At 37.2% G+C, this 16,829-nt stretch overlaps 2 protein-coding genes across 2 annotated transcripts in view; both read left to right on the forward strand.

Moving 5' to 3' along the window:
* Window positions 1–16,829, forward strand: part of LOC127511450 (oocyte zinc finger protein XlCOF6-like) — an 832,024-nt gene that overhangs the window by 513,409 nt on the left and 301,786 nt on the right. The window lies entirely within an intron of this gene.
* LOC127510705 (up-regulator of cell proliferation-like) lies at window positions 6,284–14,757 on the forward strand. The gene is made up of 3 exons (XM_051890643.1): window positions 6,284–6,504; window positions 6,656–6,725; window positions 9,391–14,757. The coding sequence occupies exon 3, from the start codon at window positions 9,399–9,401 to the stop codon at window positions 12,990–12,992; it is 3,594 nt and encodes a 1,197-aa protein (XP_051746603.1). The 5' UTR covers window positions 6,284–6,504; window positions 6,656–6,725; window positions 9,391–9,398; the 3' UTR covers window positions 12,993–14,757.

The raw sequence follows: 16,829 nt of genomic DNA on the forward strand, positions 1-16,829 counted from the left end.
GAAGCTTGGAAAACTACAAGAACATGCCCCTGCCCTACACCCTTAACAACCAGGAAAGGGTCATAACCACTTCAAATAAAAATGACACATTTCCTTTAGTTGAGTCATAATCAATGATAAAAAAGAAACTTTGACTTGAAGGCAGACCGGATGCTTGACAAGCCATGTTTGAGGCCATCCGCTGTTGGGGACGAGCCTCTCTCTCTGCACAGACAGCACCCTTGTACGCACATGCTCAGCTGGCGCAGAGAGGTCCTCTGCCCACACATCTTCAACCTAGCTGTGCACAATGGCAACTTTTTCCACCTGCATGTCTTTGTCCTGCCGCCACGCGAGTATCCTTCCTCGCAAGAGGTTGCTCGACATGAGAATCCACAGCCCTCCAAATGGTGTACCGAGCTTCCAAAGACTCTCGGACATTCTTCTCTGGCTCTTATATATAGAGCTATAATAAATAATATTTTATATTCATAATAAATTTAATTCTATTTTAAAATATGTTTGTTCTTTACACACATCCAAATAAGTAAATGGTCAGAAGATGCTTTAGTCTCATAATTTATTAAGCTTATTTTTTTGCAATTATTTCAAGGATGTGCAGGCATCTTTCCTTTGTCTCCCTCTCTCTCCTTTTCTCTCTTTCACTTGCTTCCTGATGCCATCTGTCATCTCTTTCTCTAGCTTTGCGTTCTCGTCTCTCTCGTTCCTCCTTCTCCATTTCTCTCCATCGTCTCACCTCCCTCTCAGCTGCTTCCAGCTCTTTCTCCACTTCCCTCTCCTCCATCTCTCTGATTATGTCCTCCAGGTCTTTTCCTTGTATCCCTAGCTGGCTTTGGGCTCTCTAAGGATGAAGAGGCCACAGCAACATCAGGGAAGGTGGAGTGATGGGGACTGTACCATTTCCAGGATGCTGCTGTTGCTCTCCATCCTCAGTGCTCACACCAGCCTGTGGACATTTCAGATCCTGCAAAAATGAACAAACGTAATTCAAAAGCAGTCATTTTAACAGCACAATGTCATTTGATTTCTGTATTAAAAGTAACTAAATGATATTACTTTATATTTTGGTTTCAGGTTTTCCCGCCGTCACCTTGCCTTGCAGGCCCTACTCCATCACAAAAGCTCTGCAGCAAATGCACAGACATCAAGAATCATAAACTACAACTTAAGATTTAGTATTCATTTCTGTGGTATACTCACTCAGAGCCTTTGATTGCAGCATTTCTTCATCAGCTTCTCCACAAGATAAGCATGCACACGCTCATCTGTTCCTGTAACATTTAATCAAGATTCAGGTTTCCTCTAAGATTTATCAAATAGTCAGTCATCCTACACAAACAACAATATATATATACACTCAAGAAAACTTACACTTTTGTGTTTTCAGTTTTATTTAGCCAGACAGATCTCTTGAATTCATAGCAACTTTACACAGCCTTCTGTCCCAATGCTTAATGTTATTTTAAGTTTGGTCGATCTGCCCAACTGAAGATCAAAGTAAAGGATGATGGGAAATTGGACAGCCTTCCAGATCTGCATTATTTGTTACTCCTGTTCTGATTCCTGCAAATCAGACAGCCTTCCAGATCTGCATTGTCACTGGTGTTCTGTTAAGTTCCTGCAAATCACATGACTGAAAGGAAAACTGAGAGTGTAAAGTCTAACACAAAATACCGTTAGTGTTAATTTTGCAGAACGCCCTATATTATATATATATATATATATATATATATATATATATAGGCTGCATTATGGCCAGGTCTGTTGTGTTTGTATTGCTTCTGGATGTAAGCTAAATGGTTAGCCTCAAACTTTTTTTATTCTTTTCTTTTTTCTTTTTTTTGTGAATGGAATCCTGTAAAAATTAAGATTTTGGTTTCTGCCATTCTTACCACAACATTGTACAAACCCGATTCCAAAAAAGTTGGGACACTGTACAAATTGTGAATAAAAAAGGAATGCAATGATGTGGAAGTTTCAAATTTCAATATTTTATTCAGAATACAACATAGATGACATATCAAATGTTTAAACTGAGAAAATGTTTCATTTTAAGGGAAAAATAGGTTGATTTTAAATCTCATGGCATCAACACATCTCAAAAAGGTTGGGACAAGGCCATGTTTACCACTGTGTGGCATCCCCTCTTCTTTTTATAACAGTCTGCAAACGTCTGGGGACTGAGGAGACAAGTTGCTCAAGTTTAGGAATAGGAATGTTGTCCCATTCTTGTCTAATACAGGCTTCTAGTTGCTCAACTGTCTTAGGTCTTCTTTGTCGCATCTTCCTCTTTATGATACGCCAAATGTTTTCTATGGGTGAAAGATCTGGACTGCAGGCTGGCCATTTCAATACCCGGATCCTTCTTCTACGCAGCCATGATGTTGTAATTGATGCAGTATGTGGTCTGGCATTGTCATGTTGGAAAATGCAAGGTCTTCCCTGAAAGAGACAACGTCTGGATGGGAGCATATGTTGTTCTAGAACTTGGATATACCTTTCAGCATTGATGGTGCCTTTCCAGATGTGTAAGCTGCCTATGCTACACGCACTCATGCAACCCCATACCATCTGAACTGAGCACTGATAACAACTTGGGATGTCCTTGTCCTCTTTAGTCCGGATGACATGGCGTCCCAGTTTTCCAAAAAGAACTTCAAATTTTGATTCGTCTGACCACAGAACAGTTTTCCACTTTGCCACAGTCCATTTTAAATGAGCCTTGGCCCAGAGAAAACGCCTGCGCTTCTAGATCATGTTTAGATATGGCTTTTTTGTCCTATAGAGTTTTAGCCGGCAACGGCGAATGGCACGGTGGATTGTGTTCACCGACAATGTTTTCTGGAAGTATTCCTGAGCCCATGTTGTGATTTCCATTACAGTAGCATTCCTGTATGTGATGCAGTGCTGTCCAAGGGCCCGAAGATCACGGGCATCCAGTATGGTTTTCCGGTCTTGACCCTTACGCACAGAGATTGTTCCAGATTCTCTGAATCTTTGGATGATATTATGCACTGTAGATGATAACTTCAAACAATTTTTCTCTGAGAAACTCCTTTCTGATATTGCTCCACTATTTTTTGCCGCAGCATTGGGGGAATTGGTGATCCTCTGCCCATCTTGACTTCTGAGAGACACTGCCACTCTGAGAGGCTCTTTTTATACCCAATCATGTTGCCAATTGACCTAATAAGTTGCAAATTGGTCCTCCAGCTGTTCCTTATATGTACATTTAACTTTTCTGGCCTCTTATTGCTACCTGTCCCAACTTTTTTGGAATATGTAGCTCTCATGAAATCCAAAATGAGCCAATATTTGGCATGACATTTCAAAATGTCTCACTTTCAACATTTGATATGTTATCTATATTCTATTGTGAATAAACTATAAGTTTATGAGATTTGTAAATGATTGCATTCCTTTTTTTATTCACAATTTGTACAGTGTCCCAACTTTTTTGGAATCGGGTTTGTAAATAAGCTAGAATATATTGCCTTCTGTGAGTGTGACTTTTTGCTACCACTGCTGAGTGTGACATAAGCTGTGACATTAACAAAAATTGATCTATTACCATGTTTTATCATTTACTCCTGAGGCCTTCTCGACAGCCATGAACGATAAACCGTTTCTTTTTTACAATATATGGAACCCTTTTTTTGACTATCTGGGGACCCCTAAATCTGAGAGCGGGCCTCCTGGACCTCGCTTGGACTAAGGATTTGTCCTAGTTTTATACTTTGTAATTATGTTATTGCCAAAATGTGTAATTTTTTTAATTTATTTATTTATTATTATTATTTTATTTAATTTCATTTATTTTTCCTGAAGGAGAGAGTATAATTTGTTTGTGTACTGATGGTCTTTTATACATATTGGTTTAAGCTTTGCACCAAAAAAGTTCAATAAAAATATGTTCAAATTTCAAAATCGTGTTTTCAGTGTCATTTAGCCAGACAGATCTCTTGAATTCATACCTAGCAACTTTACACAGCCTTCTCAGAATTCACAAAACACTTAAAATATGGATCAATGCCCAGTTTATTTGGACCAGCTTGCTTCTCTGAATCTCAACCTGTAAGTATGATTAATAATTGATGTTTATATTTTCTAGCGATCGTTCAAAATTCGTAGTTTTGTATGTTATGTTGTGTAACGTACACCCTGGTCTGTATGTCTCCTGCTAACCGGCTAACTCACGTTTCTGTAGTTCTGCTATTCAGATGTGGGTCCAATATTGTCTAAAAATGTGTTGATTAATGCAGCTTGTCTGTCTTATTACTGGTAATGATCAAGGATGGAGCACGACTTTTGTTTACAAAGTGTTATGCATTATCAGCTATTCATGTTTGTGCTCAATTAAGAGTTTACAACACACAAAACAATGTTTTTTTCCTCTGCGTTTTTATTAATACAGTAGAGTGGAGCTTTATCTGTATTGTAATAGGATGTTAAAGTCACCATGAAATCAAAATTGACAATCCTTATTTTTTTTATGGAATATTGTAGTATTTATTATAAGTAATTTATCCGTGCATTTCATTATTTTTTTTTAAAATTCATGTGCCGTAGTAATCTTTAATCAAAAACATTAACCTCCCCTCCCACTCAAAAGGACTCATCGTCTTCCTGTCACATGCTATGGCGCAAGGGCGGAGCTATCTGGAACTGCCAGCAGATCCAGTGATGTAAGGGGGAAATGCTAAAGCTGATGTTTCACTTTATAGAGATCAATGCATTAACTGTCACTGATGCCAGTCATTGGGGTATACAGTACCCTTAAACATTGAAAGGATATTACGAAAACACTACTCTTTAGACATGGCAAAAAAAAATTTTTCATGAATGACTTAACCTGATGGACACACTCAGTCAGTCAGTCAGGCTGCGTGTCCACTGGAGCAAGCGACCCAAGTGTTTTTAAATTCATTCCTATGGAAGTTAAGAGTCACGCTTAACCTGCGTGCGAACATGAGGCTCAACTTCCATACGAATGAACCGAAAACGCTCGCTCTTCTCCACTTGCTCCGTGCCAGCAGACACACACCGGCAGTCAGTCTTTCGCGCTGTTTAGTGCCATTGACAGTCCTCGTCATGCTCAATAAATAAAGTTCTTACATTAACGTGAGTGTGCTGGCAGTGAGTCCGGTGGAGATAAATCCCCCACAACTGACTGCAAACGGGCATTCAGATCTGCCTCCATTTTGTTAGCAACACCCAACTTCCAACGATCCAATCAATTCCCGAAGGACGAAATCAAGTCCTGCCCTCTCATTTCAGATGCCGTTTTACTCGGATAAACGTCACAGTAGAGAAGAAAAGACAATCGCAACTTCCGTTTCATGCTAATGCTAGACCGCGCTAACTAGTTGAAGTATTCTCTCTGTAAACAGTAAACACTCATTGTAATGTCAAACAATGATATAGCCATTTTTCTTTGTTAATAGTTATGATGAAAAAGTCTGTACACATCTGGCCTAAATGTTTATCTTATGTTAGAGGTTTTCAGGCATTCTGATACATTTCCCACAGGTGCACCTACATGAAGTATAACAGTGAAGCTGCTATCACGTCTTATAAATAAAGAAAACTAAGGTGACACTTACCATGTAGAAACGTCATACTCCAGTCGTGATTGCGAATCAGTTTCTGGTTGATCGACTACTTCAGATGTTTCATTGTCGGACTCGAATTGATACAGTAAAATCGATGCTATCTTTTCTGTCCATACATTGTATACAATGTCTTGCGAATTAATAGCTGTCATTCAGTTATGGCAATGGGCATTTTGTTTCCGGCACGCGGTGTGCGTGGTAGACCAATTGCAAAGGACTGGGCCATCTGACCAATCGGAGCAGTGTAGGCTCATGGAAAGGAGGGGTTTAGAGAGACTGATTCTTCGAACTGCTTCAAACGAGTCGTTTACGAATCATTGAAGTGAAATTAAATGTATATTACGAGAAAATGAAAGTGTTTTTTGACCTTGCATGCATGTAAACGTGTTGTAGGAGACTCCCAAAACAATATTAGGAATCCTAAAAAAGGCATAATAGGGCACTTTAATAGCCAAATTGCCCAACTGAAGATCAAAGTAAAGGATGATGGGAAATTGGACAGCCTTCCAGATCTGCATTATTTGTTACTCCTGTTCTGATTCCTGCAAATCAGACAGCCTTCCAGATCTGCATTGTCACTGGTGTTCTGCAAATTCCTGCAAATCACATGACTGAAAGGGAAAGTGAAACTGAAAGGAAAACTGAAAGTGGAAAGTCTAACACAAATACCGTTAGTGTTCATTTTTACAGAGATAGCCATTATTGCATTTAATCCTTCAACTTTAATACGCAAATTTGTTATGTTCTTCTAATATCTCTCTCTCTCTTTTTGTAACTAAGATCACTCCACCCTCCCCTCTGTTGTTTGGTACAGTCCACAGAGATAAAAGAGAGAGGAGCTCAGGCTGGTCCTCATACCCTTCAGACATCAGAGAATCGTTTCAAATTCAGGGTAAGTATCTGTTTCTTTTCAGATGTAGTATTAATTTATATTCATGTCTGCTTGTGATATTCAGTGTTCAGATATTCGGTTAACAATCAAATAACAATTTGTCTTTTTCTAAAAGACAAAAATATGACAACATGCTCTTATTTATACATAGAGATAACGCATGGAAAATCAAAGGGAAAAGTGCTGAAACCTCCAGACCTCAGAGGAGTATTCCCTGTGCAGTAAGTACTAGTATTATCTTTGTCTATTGGTCTACTTCATCAGCCTTTTTTTCCCTACAATCTTTGTATAGATCAGTGGTTTTTAATCCTGGTCCTCCTGGGGACCCACCAGTGCACATTTTGTATGTCACCCTTATTTAACACATCTGAGTCAGATCAACATTACAGCTCCATGAACGGCAATGAGTGTGTCAGTTAAGAGAGACAGGAAATGTGCAGAGCAGTGGGTCCCAGGAGAACTGGGATTGAAAACCACTGATATAAACAATGTCACTTTCACACATAGAAGGATACGGACTTTGAAGGCCACACCTTCAAAGTCTGTGATGGTCAAACTGAGCGTTGTTAATCGCATTATTACCTCATTATGTGCTCAGTCCTATACACGAATGCCTTGTTTTTTTTAACTTCATGATATTATTCTGAAGTTTTCCCTCCACTCTGAATCTCTAAAGTGTCAACAGAACTCGCTGCGTAGCCTCTGCTCCATATCTTCATGCAGAGAAGAAAGCAGTGCTGAATAACATCTCAGTCATCTCAGTGTTGAATAACATTCCAATACATCCATAGAAATGTGATTTGCCTTTGATTTAAGTTAAAAACCTTGGCCCGTAGCATGCCTACTGTACGCAAGTTCATCATTTGTATTGTAGGGTATGTGAAAAATCCTTGGTCCTTACTCTGATTATTGGAAATATTATTGGTGCACATGTAAAGGTGTTCAGTGTTCTCATGCAGTGAAAAAAATACATCACGGAGCAAAATGAACACTAACAACTTGAGAGACAAGACAGAGCAGGTTACTATTTGTATGAATCAAAGTCTCCGCTTTCAAATTTTCATTTTTTTTAAAAGAAATTCAAACAATACATACCATTTTGTGGCTCTTTAATGTGTTGGACAGATTTCTGTAGTGCCTCAGTTTAAGTGGCACATGAACCAATCATCTCTTCCTCTTTACTACTAGTTATAACACAAAATAAACAAATAAACATCAGAAGGTATGTTGTTTCATCCATGGAAAGATGTCGATACACACCATTTTTCAAGTTTGCGTCCACTGATGTTAATCTACTAACTCTACTGTCTTGTTTGTTTGTTGGAAAAAATGGTGGAGGCAACAGGGACACACAATGTCGTCATTGTGATAGGTCAGATCGCTTGTCAATCAAACTTCCGGCAAAGGGTGAATTGAGACTTTTGTTGGATTGAATAAATTCCAAGCTGCAGCAGTGATCAAAGTCGAAACAAATTTTCTAACCAGAATGCATTGCTTAAAATTAATTTAAAAGCAAAGTTTAATATTAATTGTAAACTAATGTAGCCTAATAATTATATGAATATATTGTACAGTATGAATATAACACAAAAGGAACTCAAGAAGTGTTAAAATATCCTAATATCCTTTTAGATTTTGCTTCTTAACAAACCTTCCTTCTTCATCTTAATGCTGCTCCATGAGTAAATTGTACACATTTTCAGTGCTCAAAAACTAAATGTGGGTCACTTTGCATACAGCTGATATGTTTTTCTTTTTTAAAGAGGAATATATAAAGAACAAAAAATGTTAAAACTAGAAATGTATCTGATTTTTTTTCCAGCTCAATTGCTGAGAACATACCTGTCTGAGTCCATAAATATTCTTTTTCTAAAGTTTTCATGCCTGTAACTCTAAAAGTATTAAAGATATTTTAAAATCCTTCTAGATTCTCATTCTTAATAAACTTTTCTTTTGGAATCTTTATTTTTAAGGCCTATATAGATCAGTCCCGTAGACATTGAGAGCCCAATGTGACTCCATGTCTAAATTGTAGAATTTTACCTATTCAAAAACCAAATGTAGGTAACTTTTTAAACAGCGTATAGTTATTGTGTTTAAAGAAGAATGTCTGAAGAACAAATAACACTAGAAACTAGAAATGGATCTTGTTTTCCTCTATCAAAACAATTGAATACAACACGCCTCTCTGAGTGCCAAAAACATATTCCGAAGTTTAAATGTCTTTAATTCAAGATGTTAAAGATATATTGATGTTATTTTATACTCTTGTTCTTATGAAACTTTTCTTTTGGAATCTTCATTTTTAAGGCCCTATATGGTTCAATCTCGTAGATATAGGGATGTCAATGCGGTAACGTGTAGTTATGATACTGATATTTGAACTCTTGTTAGCTTTAGAAGCTGTTAAATTTACCTCAACCATTTTCAGTGGATTTTTGGTACTCAGAGAGTTATGTTTTATGCAATCTCTTGATAGAGGCATATTATTCAATATATAGATTTTACTTGTACCATTCACTGAGAGAGACACTATATGACATAGCAAGGAGAACTCTAGCATTTAAATGCTGTAATGTTGCATAATTTACAATGCATAAAAATTTATGTATGAATAAGGGGCATTATTATTATTTTCTTCATAATTGCAATACACTGACAACAATAATTAATAATACAAGCACAGATTCATTAATTTGCAATTACAATTCATTTTTGAAAATATTAAGCTGCTAATCACTAATACAGTAAAATGCATTTTAGAAGTGCTGTATGAGTCTATAGACAAAAATAGGTTATTTTGGGGAAACTGCATTGTTCTTAAAATCATACAGTGCTGACTGGGCAAGAGGCAGCAAATGTAACTCATTTTCCTCTAATTTACAGGGAAGATCATGAAGAAACTACTGGAAAATTTGGGTTTGGCAGAGTATTATGACAAGAAACTCACTCTACACACAGTGCTGCAGATCGACAAGAACAGTGTGACAGATGTGCCTGTCCAGTCCCTTTCAGATCTGCCATGGCTGTTCTTAAAGAGACTGATGTTGCTACAAAGGACAGCGAGGAGTGTTAAGTGTTCCTCATCAGATGGGTCAGAAGATTCAGATTGGGATGATGATCAGATTAGTGCTGAATCAGGCAGTCCTCAGTCAGTAAACCCTTTAGACATTTTGACTGCTGTGTTCCTTTGTTCTGACAGTTTTCTTCAGCAGGAAATGATCATGAAAATGTCCATGTGCCAGTTTGCAGTTCCTCTGCTGCTCCCAAACTGTGATAACAATCAGATCACTCTTATGCTTTGGGCAATGAGAGATATTGTGAAAAAATACAGACCACACTCGCTGTCAGATTCAAGTGCATTTGTGGAAGAAAGGATTGTTCTGTCAGACCTACCGTTAGTGTCTTTTGTGAGACTTGGTAAGTGTAACATTTCCAAATCAGAAACTCTGAATAAGTTGTTCAGCAAATCACAGCAATACACTGATACCTTTGTGCACTTCAACATGGATTGTGGAAACATCAACAAGAAAATATCAGATGGCTTGGTTGAGATGGCCTGGTATCTTCCTTGTGGAAACAAGAACATTGATGTCTTTCCTGAGCCAATAGCGATCGCAAACTTGAGAGGTGACATCCAGAACTTTGAAACACAGTACACTTTTCTTTGTGAGGCTTCAACTGCTGTGTTTGTGTTCTTTGAATCCCAACATTTAGATACACAGCTCATTTCAGTGCCCAGTCAGAAATCTACACCTGAGCTATTTTTTGTGGGGGACTCCAACAACGAGAGCATAAAAGCTACAGTGAAGAAGCGCAATCTGAAGAAAAGCAATTTCATCTTTAAAGGCAAGCAGAATGATGCAGACTTTGTTGTCAAAATTCAGAGCAAGTTACAAAATGCAATTAGGAGCAACAATCACAAAATGTCAGTTGTTCGTTTAGCTGAGATAGCACGAAATCTGGGAATCTTGGTGGATGAGGATGCTGAAGAATGTCAGCGCGCCAAAGCAAGCGCAGATGAAATCGCATCAAAAATAGAAGATATTGTGCAGTTCAAGAAGGAGGAGCTGCCCTTGCAAGGAGAGATCTTGATGAAGCTGGCTAAGTTGGAGAAGGAGGAATACCGACTGAAAAAAGTTGGGGATAAGGATATTAATGACTACAGAAAAGACCTTCAGATGCAAAAAATGAACCTTAGAGAAGAGCAACGCAGAAAAGACATGTCTGATACTATGAGCATCTTTATCAGTGCAATATCTACACCAGAAAGAGCCTACTTCTTAAAATGGTTGAGAATCACCCTAGAGAATCGATCACATGAAGTACTGCCTCAACTCAGAGAACAGTACAAACAGAAATGTCAAGATGTTAGTGGAAACAAGCTGGAAATTGCTGAGCTTGACAAAAAGATTTCAAACAGTTCTTTAGGAGTGGAGCACTTCATTCGAGAGATGAGCCAGCTTTACGAGGCTGCGGTCTCACTGTCAGAAGATGAACTTTACCGAAAACTGCTGGAACACTTACCTAAACTCTGTGCTGAACTACTATTGGATGGATTTTCACTTGAACTACTGGATGGAGATTCTTCAAATATCCCTGTGAAATGGCTTTCTAGTGTGTTTTCTGAATTAAACACTCTGGTGAAGTCCAAAAACAAGATTATGGTTGTCACCGTTTTGGGGGTCCAGAGTTCAGGAAAGTCGACGCTGCTGAACACCATGTTTGGAGTTCAGTTTGCAGTAAGCAGTGGAAGGTGTACCAGGGGAGCATTTATGCAGCTTATTAAAGTAGCAGATGATTGCCCAGCAAAACTCAATTGTGATTATATAGTGATAATTGATACTGAAGGACTGAAATCCCCTGAGCTCGCACAACTGGACAACAGCCATGAACATGACAATGAGTTGGCAACTCTTGTTGTTGGACTGAGTGATGTAACAATTGTCAACATTGCCATGGAGAATTCAACAGAGATGAAGGACATTTTACAGATCATTGTTCACGCCTTCCTCAGGATGAAGGAGATAGGTAAGAAACACAAGTGTTTGTTTGTTCACCAGAATGTTGCTGATGTCTCGGCTCATGATTCAAACATGAGAGACCGTAAATTTCTGTTGGAACAACTGGATGAAATGACACAAGCTGCAGCCAAAATGGAGAACAAACTGGAATTCAGCAAATTTACAGATGTGATGAACTATGACACTGATAAGGATGACTTCTACATCCCTGGATTGTGGCAGGGAAACCCCCCAATGGCACCAGTGAGTATTGGCTACAGTGAGTCTGTGTATGCTCTCAAAAAGCATATAATGGAGATATTAAAAGAATACGAGTCCTACGACATCAGTGAGTTTCTTAAATGGATCAAAGACTTGTGGGATGCTGTGAAATATGAGAAGTTCATCTTTAGTTTCAGAAACAGCCTGGTGGCTGATGCATACATGAAACTGTGCAGAGAGTACAACAGATGGGACTGGACACTGAGAAAGCAAATGCACACGTGGGTATTAGAAGCTGAAACCAAGATTTTAAACCATGGAAAATTTGAAAACTCTCATGGGTGCACCATTGAAGATGTTCGTTGTCATTTATTGGAAGAAGCAGAAGCTGAGCTTTCAAAGGGACAAGATGAAATGAATGACAAGATCAAATCATACTATGAACAAGGAGAAGGTCATGTTGAACTAGTGGAAAATTATCGACAAGACTTTATAAACTCTGCCAAGTCTTTGAAGACGGAACTTTCAAATTCTATCACAAACAAACTGGATGCAGCTCTTTCACGTCGAAATGGAATGATGAAGATGGAAGGAATCAAAAAGACATACATGGATACGATGGAGAAGAAAGTGCTAAACTTGCTGAAAGACTGTCGTGAGAACAAATCAGACATGTCAGAGTCCATGCTGGATGAAGCGTTTGACAAGATGTGGCAGGAGACTATCAGGACATTGGGATGCACAGGGCTCAAACCACAAAATATCAGGACAAGAGTTTTACATTGTTTGAGGAAAAATCTTAATACTAGAGGAAGTTCAATGGCTCAACACTTTGACAAAGTGAAGGATTTAAACAGTGATGGCTGCGAAAAATTTATTGCCTACAAAGACAAAACAGGTTTTTTTGACAGGTTGGGACAAATGTTGAACAAAAGTCATATAAAGTTAGTTCAAGAGATGTCAGACGACCTTATCAGGGACTGTGAGGAATTTGTTCACTTAAAGAGGAAAAGTAAGGATGATTATGATGACACATACACCAGGGAAATTCTTAACATGATTGATGAGAGACTTCAGGCTCATGGAAATCTTGAGCTAAAGGAAGATTTTGAGTTGTCCCTTAAACTGCACATATGCGGCTTTGCAAGCAGAAATTTCCAAGACATTCACAATCAATTCATCAAGGAAAACAACCCGATAACAGTCTTGGAGAACTTCAAACCAAGATACCACTCAGACTTTATTGACCTTTACTGTGAATGAGACCAGTGTCAGAAGAAAGCTGATGAATTCACGACAAACTGCCTAAAACCTGCTTTAGAAAGATATATGTCTGAGGTCATGGGCATGAAAATGGCAGACAAGATGGAGAATGGTGAAAACTCAGCAATTTTCGGAACAAGGATAACATTGCAGATGTCAGTCTTGAAATATCTTCTTGATAAATCTGACTTTGAAACATATTTGCATTTCATTACGTCACATGAAACATTTGTTAAAGCCTTTATTTTGGACAAAATCAAAAAGCACTTTTCAGAAGAGAACAGAATGATCACCTTGGAGGAAGAAATTCTCGATGCAGTCATGAAGGAAATTCGACAGGAAATTGAAAAGGCAGAGAAAGACCCAAATATAAATGACATCAAGGGATTTATCCAACACATCTGCAAGAAACTTCAAAACAAGCTTGTTATTCCCAAGGATGCAGTGGACAAAATCAGCACACTGAACAATGCAAATCCCCAAAAATTTGCTGAATGCCTTCAATGTTCTGTGAAGGACATGGATAAATCACTGAAAGCAAGTTTTCAAGAGAGAGAGAGAGATTTTCAAAGCAAAATAGATTGTCTTCAAACCAAACCACAGGATGTGCTGTTCAAACAACTGCAGGGCTGTGGGAAACAGTGTCCATTCTGTACAGCACCATGTGAGGCTAGAGGAGAAACTCACAGTAAACACTTTGTCTTAATCCACAGACCAGAAGGTCTCGGCCGCTACAGAAATGATGATTCTAAAAAACTAGTGACCGACATCTGTACATCACTAGTGTACAAAAACGGACGCTTCAAGTGCCGTGACACCAATGATCAGTGGCATCCATATAATAAATTCAAAGAAATCTATCCAGACTGGCTAATCGATCGTGACCCCAGCATAGATGCCCCAGCATACTGGAAATATGTGATGACAGAATTCAATGAGCAGTTTGCAGAGGAGTACAATGCAGAGCCTGCAGAAATACCCTGGGAAAATATCACAAAGGCAGATGCAGAAGAAAGCCTTTTTTAATTATGACAACAAATGAAAAGACAAATAGACAAAGCCTGTTTCAATGTTAATCATAGCATGTCCTGACTAATGCATGAGTGCAATTATACAAAAAATGTCTTGCGCTTGCTCTAGCCATGTAATCACACATACGGAACAAAAATATATCGGAAAATACACTGCAAAATATAATGCGATATATTACATAATACATTTCCATATATGAGAAACTAGTGCTTATTTTTTTGAATATGCTGCAATATATGCAATGACCATGTATGGCGATGTAATGATACATATAAAACATTTATAAATGAAGACAAAAACAGCATTACATGTAATATTCTCAAACTTATCCTGTATTGTATACATATATTGCACATACATGTTCTCATATAAATGTGAATGTATGTACACACATTCACAGAATGAGTTACAGCAGATTTCTAGTTCCCAGCATGCTTTGCTTCTGACTGTTAAAGGAGAGTAAATGTTAAAATTAAGTGTTATTTCATGTGTTTTGTTCAATATTAATATAGGAATATGTTAGTGTTTAATGTTCTATTATTTTGGGAATTTAAAAGGGTTTCTGGTATGTGTGATTTTTGAGGTTACCATTGTGCTGAAGAGCAGAGCCTGTGGTTAGACTGACGATTGGCCGAATACCATTAAGACTATAATTATTTTATTTAAAAAGTAATGGCTGTGTGCTTTTTAGCACAGTGATAGTCTGCCATGTAAAAACTCCTTCAAACATGTAAGAATTTTTACACACCTTATCAATTTAAACATTATGTACCATCAATCTCTGATGTCTCCAATAATAACAAAAACAAATTAATAATAAAAATGTGAATTGTTAGAAAGTTTGGTCTGAATTTTGGCTGGTGTTGTGCATGATTTCATTCCCAGTGTGTACATATGAGCTGCCTCTTTTTCATGGGTTGTTGCGCTTACAGTCAAATACACACAAAAATATTGTCACTATGTATGTCTTGCCTCATATTCACATAAACACATCTGTTATATCCTATAAGTAGTGCTGTCAAAGTAAACGCATGCGATTGATTTTGTTTGTTTAACCCGTTTAAATATTTAACGTATTTAACACAGCATTAATTTGGAGATTAACTGCAAAATTATTACATTATAAAATATATTAACTTAAATTAAAAACAATCTATCAAATTTATCCCAATATAAAAACACAGAGTGAGCAAACATTTAGGCTAGGTGAGATAGTTTTAATGGTAATTGAGCAATATTTATATATGAATAAAAGCCTTAATTAAAATCTGTCAAAGTAATCTCTTCAGAAGAAATTACTGATTTCCTAGACATTCAATGGATGGACAAAAAATTAGATAATATTAAAAACATCTATATGACAGGCCTATATACAGTGGTTCTTACCTGTGGTCAGTAATTTTCAAGGTGTCGTGACAACACTAGTGTGGGATGCCACAAATTTGTGAAAATTTTCAAAGGGTGCCGTGACTGAAAAAAGTTTGGGAAACACTGCATTAGTACAAGCAGGTGTGTTGAACTACCGTTAACAAGCATGGAAATATAAAACATGTATAATGTAAATATTTATTTATAAAATATAAGAAAGATATTGCATTATATATTTCTCTGTATATGTGTGCCTATACGACATGAGTTAATATATCTGAAATGTATTACACATGCAGTTCCATATCTTATCAAATATACATCTCTACATTTCCTGATAATTTACTCACCCCCATGTCATCCAAGATGGTCATGTCTTTCTTTCTTCAGTTGAAAAGAAATTAAGGTTTTTGAGGAAAACATTCCAGGATTTCTCCTTATAGTGGACTTCAATGGGGTTCAAATGTCAGTTTTAGTGTAGCTTCAAAGAGCTCTACATGATCCCAGACGGGGAATAAGGGTCTTATCTAGTGAAACGATCGGCCATTTTCTAAAAAAAATAAATAAATAAATAAATAAATAAAAAAGTATACTTTTTTACCACAAATGCTCATCTTGCAGTGCTCTGCGATCCAGTTTGGATCAAGGTTCAATTTGGACCTTCCACTATATGGAGCAAAATCCTGGGGTGAGTAAATTATCAGGAAATTTTCATTCAGAAGTGAACTAATCCTTTTATTCTTTATATTTTCAAATACACCTTTATATCATTTAATATATTGATCATTCATTTATAGGGAAATATAAGTTCTTAGCATAAGGGCAGAAACCATGAAAGAATGAAACTAAGCTAAGTGTTTTAAAATAAAGATGTGCATTATACACATAAACCTGTGGTACAAATGATGTGCTATACTTTTAGTGACAATTATTTTACCTATACATGCATTAATTCTTATTCTCAACAAAAAAATCTTAATTTTTAGTCATGTACCATTACTGAGGTATGTTTGTGAATTTGAATTTGATTTGTGTTGTGTAACTTCTCTATTTTTCTGTGACTGTGTTGAGACATATATTGTATTGTAGTCTGTATTAGTGAGGTCACAACACTGCTGACCTCTGCATCAGTTTAATTAACATGACATGTTAATTACCGGCATCGGAGTTGTTCTGTAACTTTTATCGATAATAATATATTGTCTGTCTATAATTAAACAGTCACCACCATTAATCAATTATCTAAAGGTATTGATAAAATATATTAAAAAGCATGGACATATAAAATTTTTATGCTCATTTTGGTCTTTTATTGGGCCATCTAATGGAGTCACACACACACACACACACACACACACACACACACACACACACATATGAGACAGTCATTGTCTAGTCTCCCTTTGGATATACAGACTTTTTCTCCCACTGCAATCT

Source organism: Ctenopharyngodon idella, chromosome 4 (assembly GCF_019924925.1).
Source record: "Ctenopharyngodon idella isolate HZGC_01 chromosome 4, HZGC01, whole genome shotgun sequence".
Lineage (NCBI taxonomy): Eukaryota > Metazoa > Chordata > Actinopteri > Cypriniformes > Xenocyprididae > Ctenopharyngodon > Ctenopharyngodon idella.

Bases quoted from the DNA above. Each gene is read 5' to 3' on its own strand.
- LOC127510705 (XM_051890643.1), top strand. From the start codon at position 9,399: ATGAAGAAACTACTGGAAAATTTGGGTTTGGCAGAGTATTATGACAAG.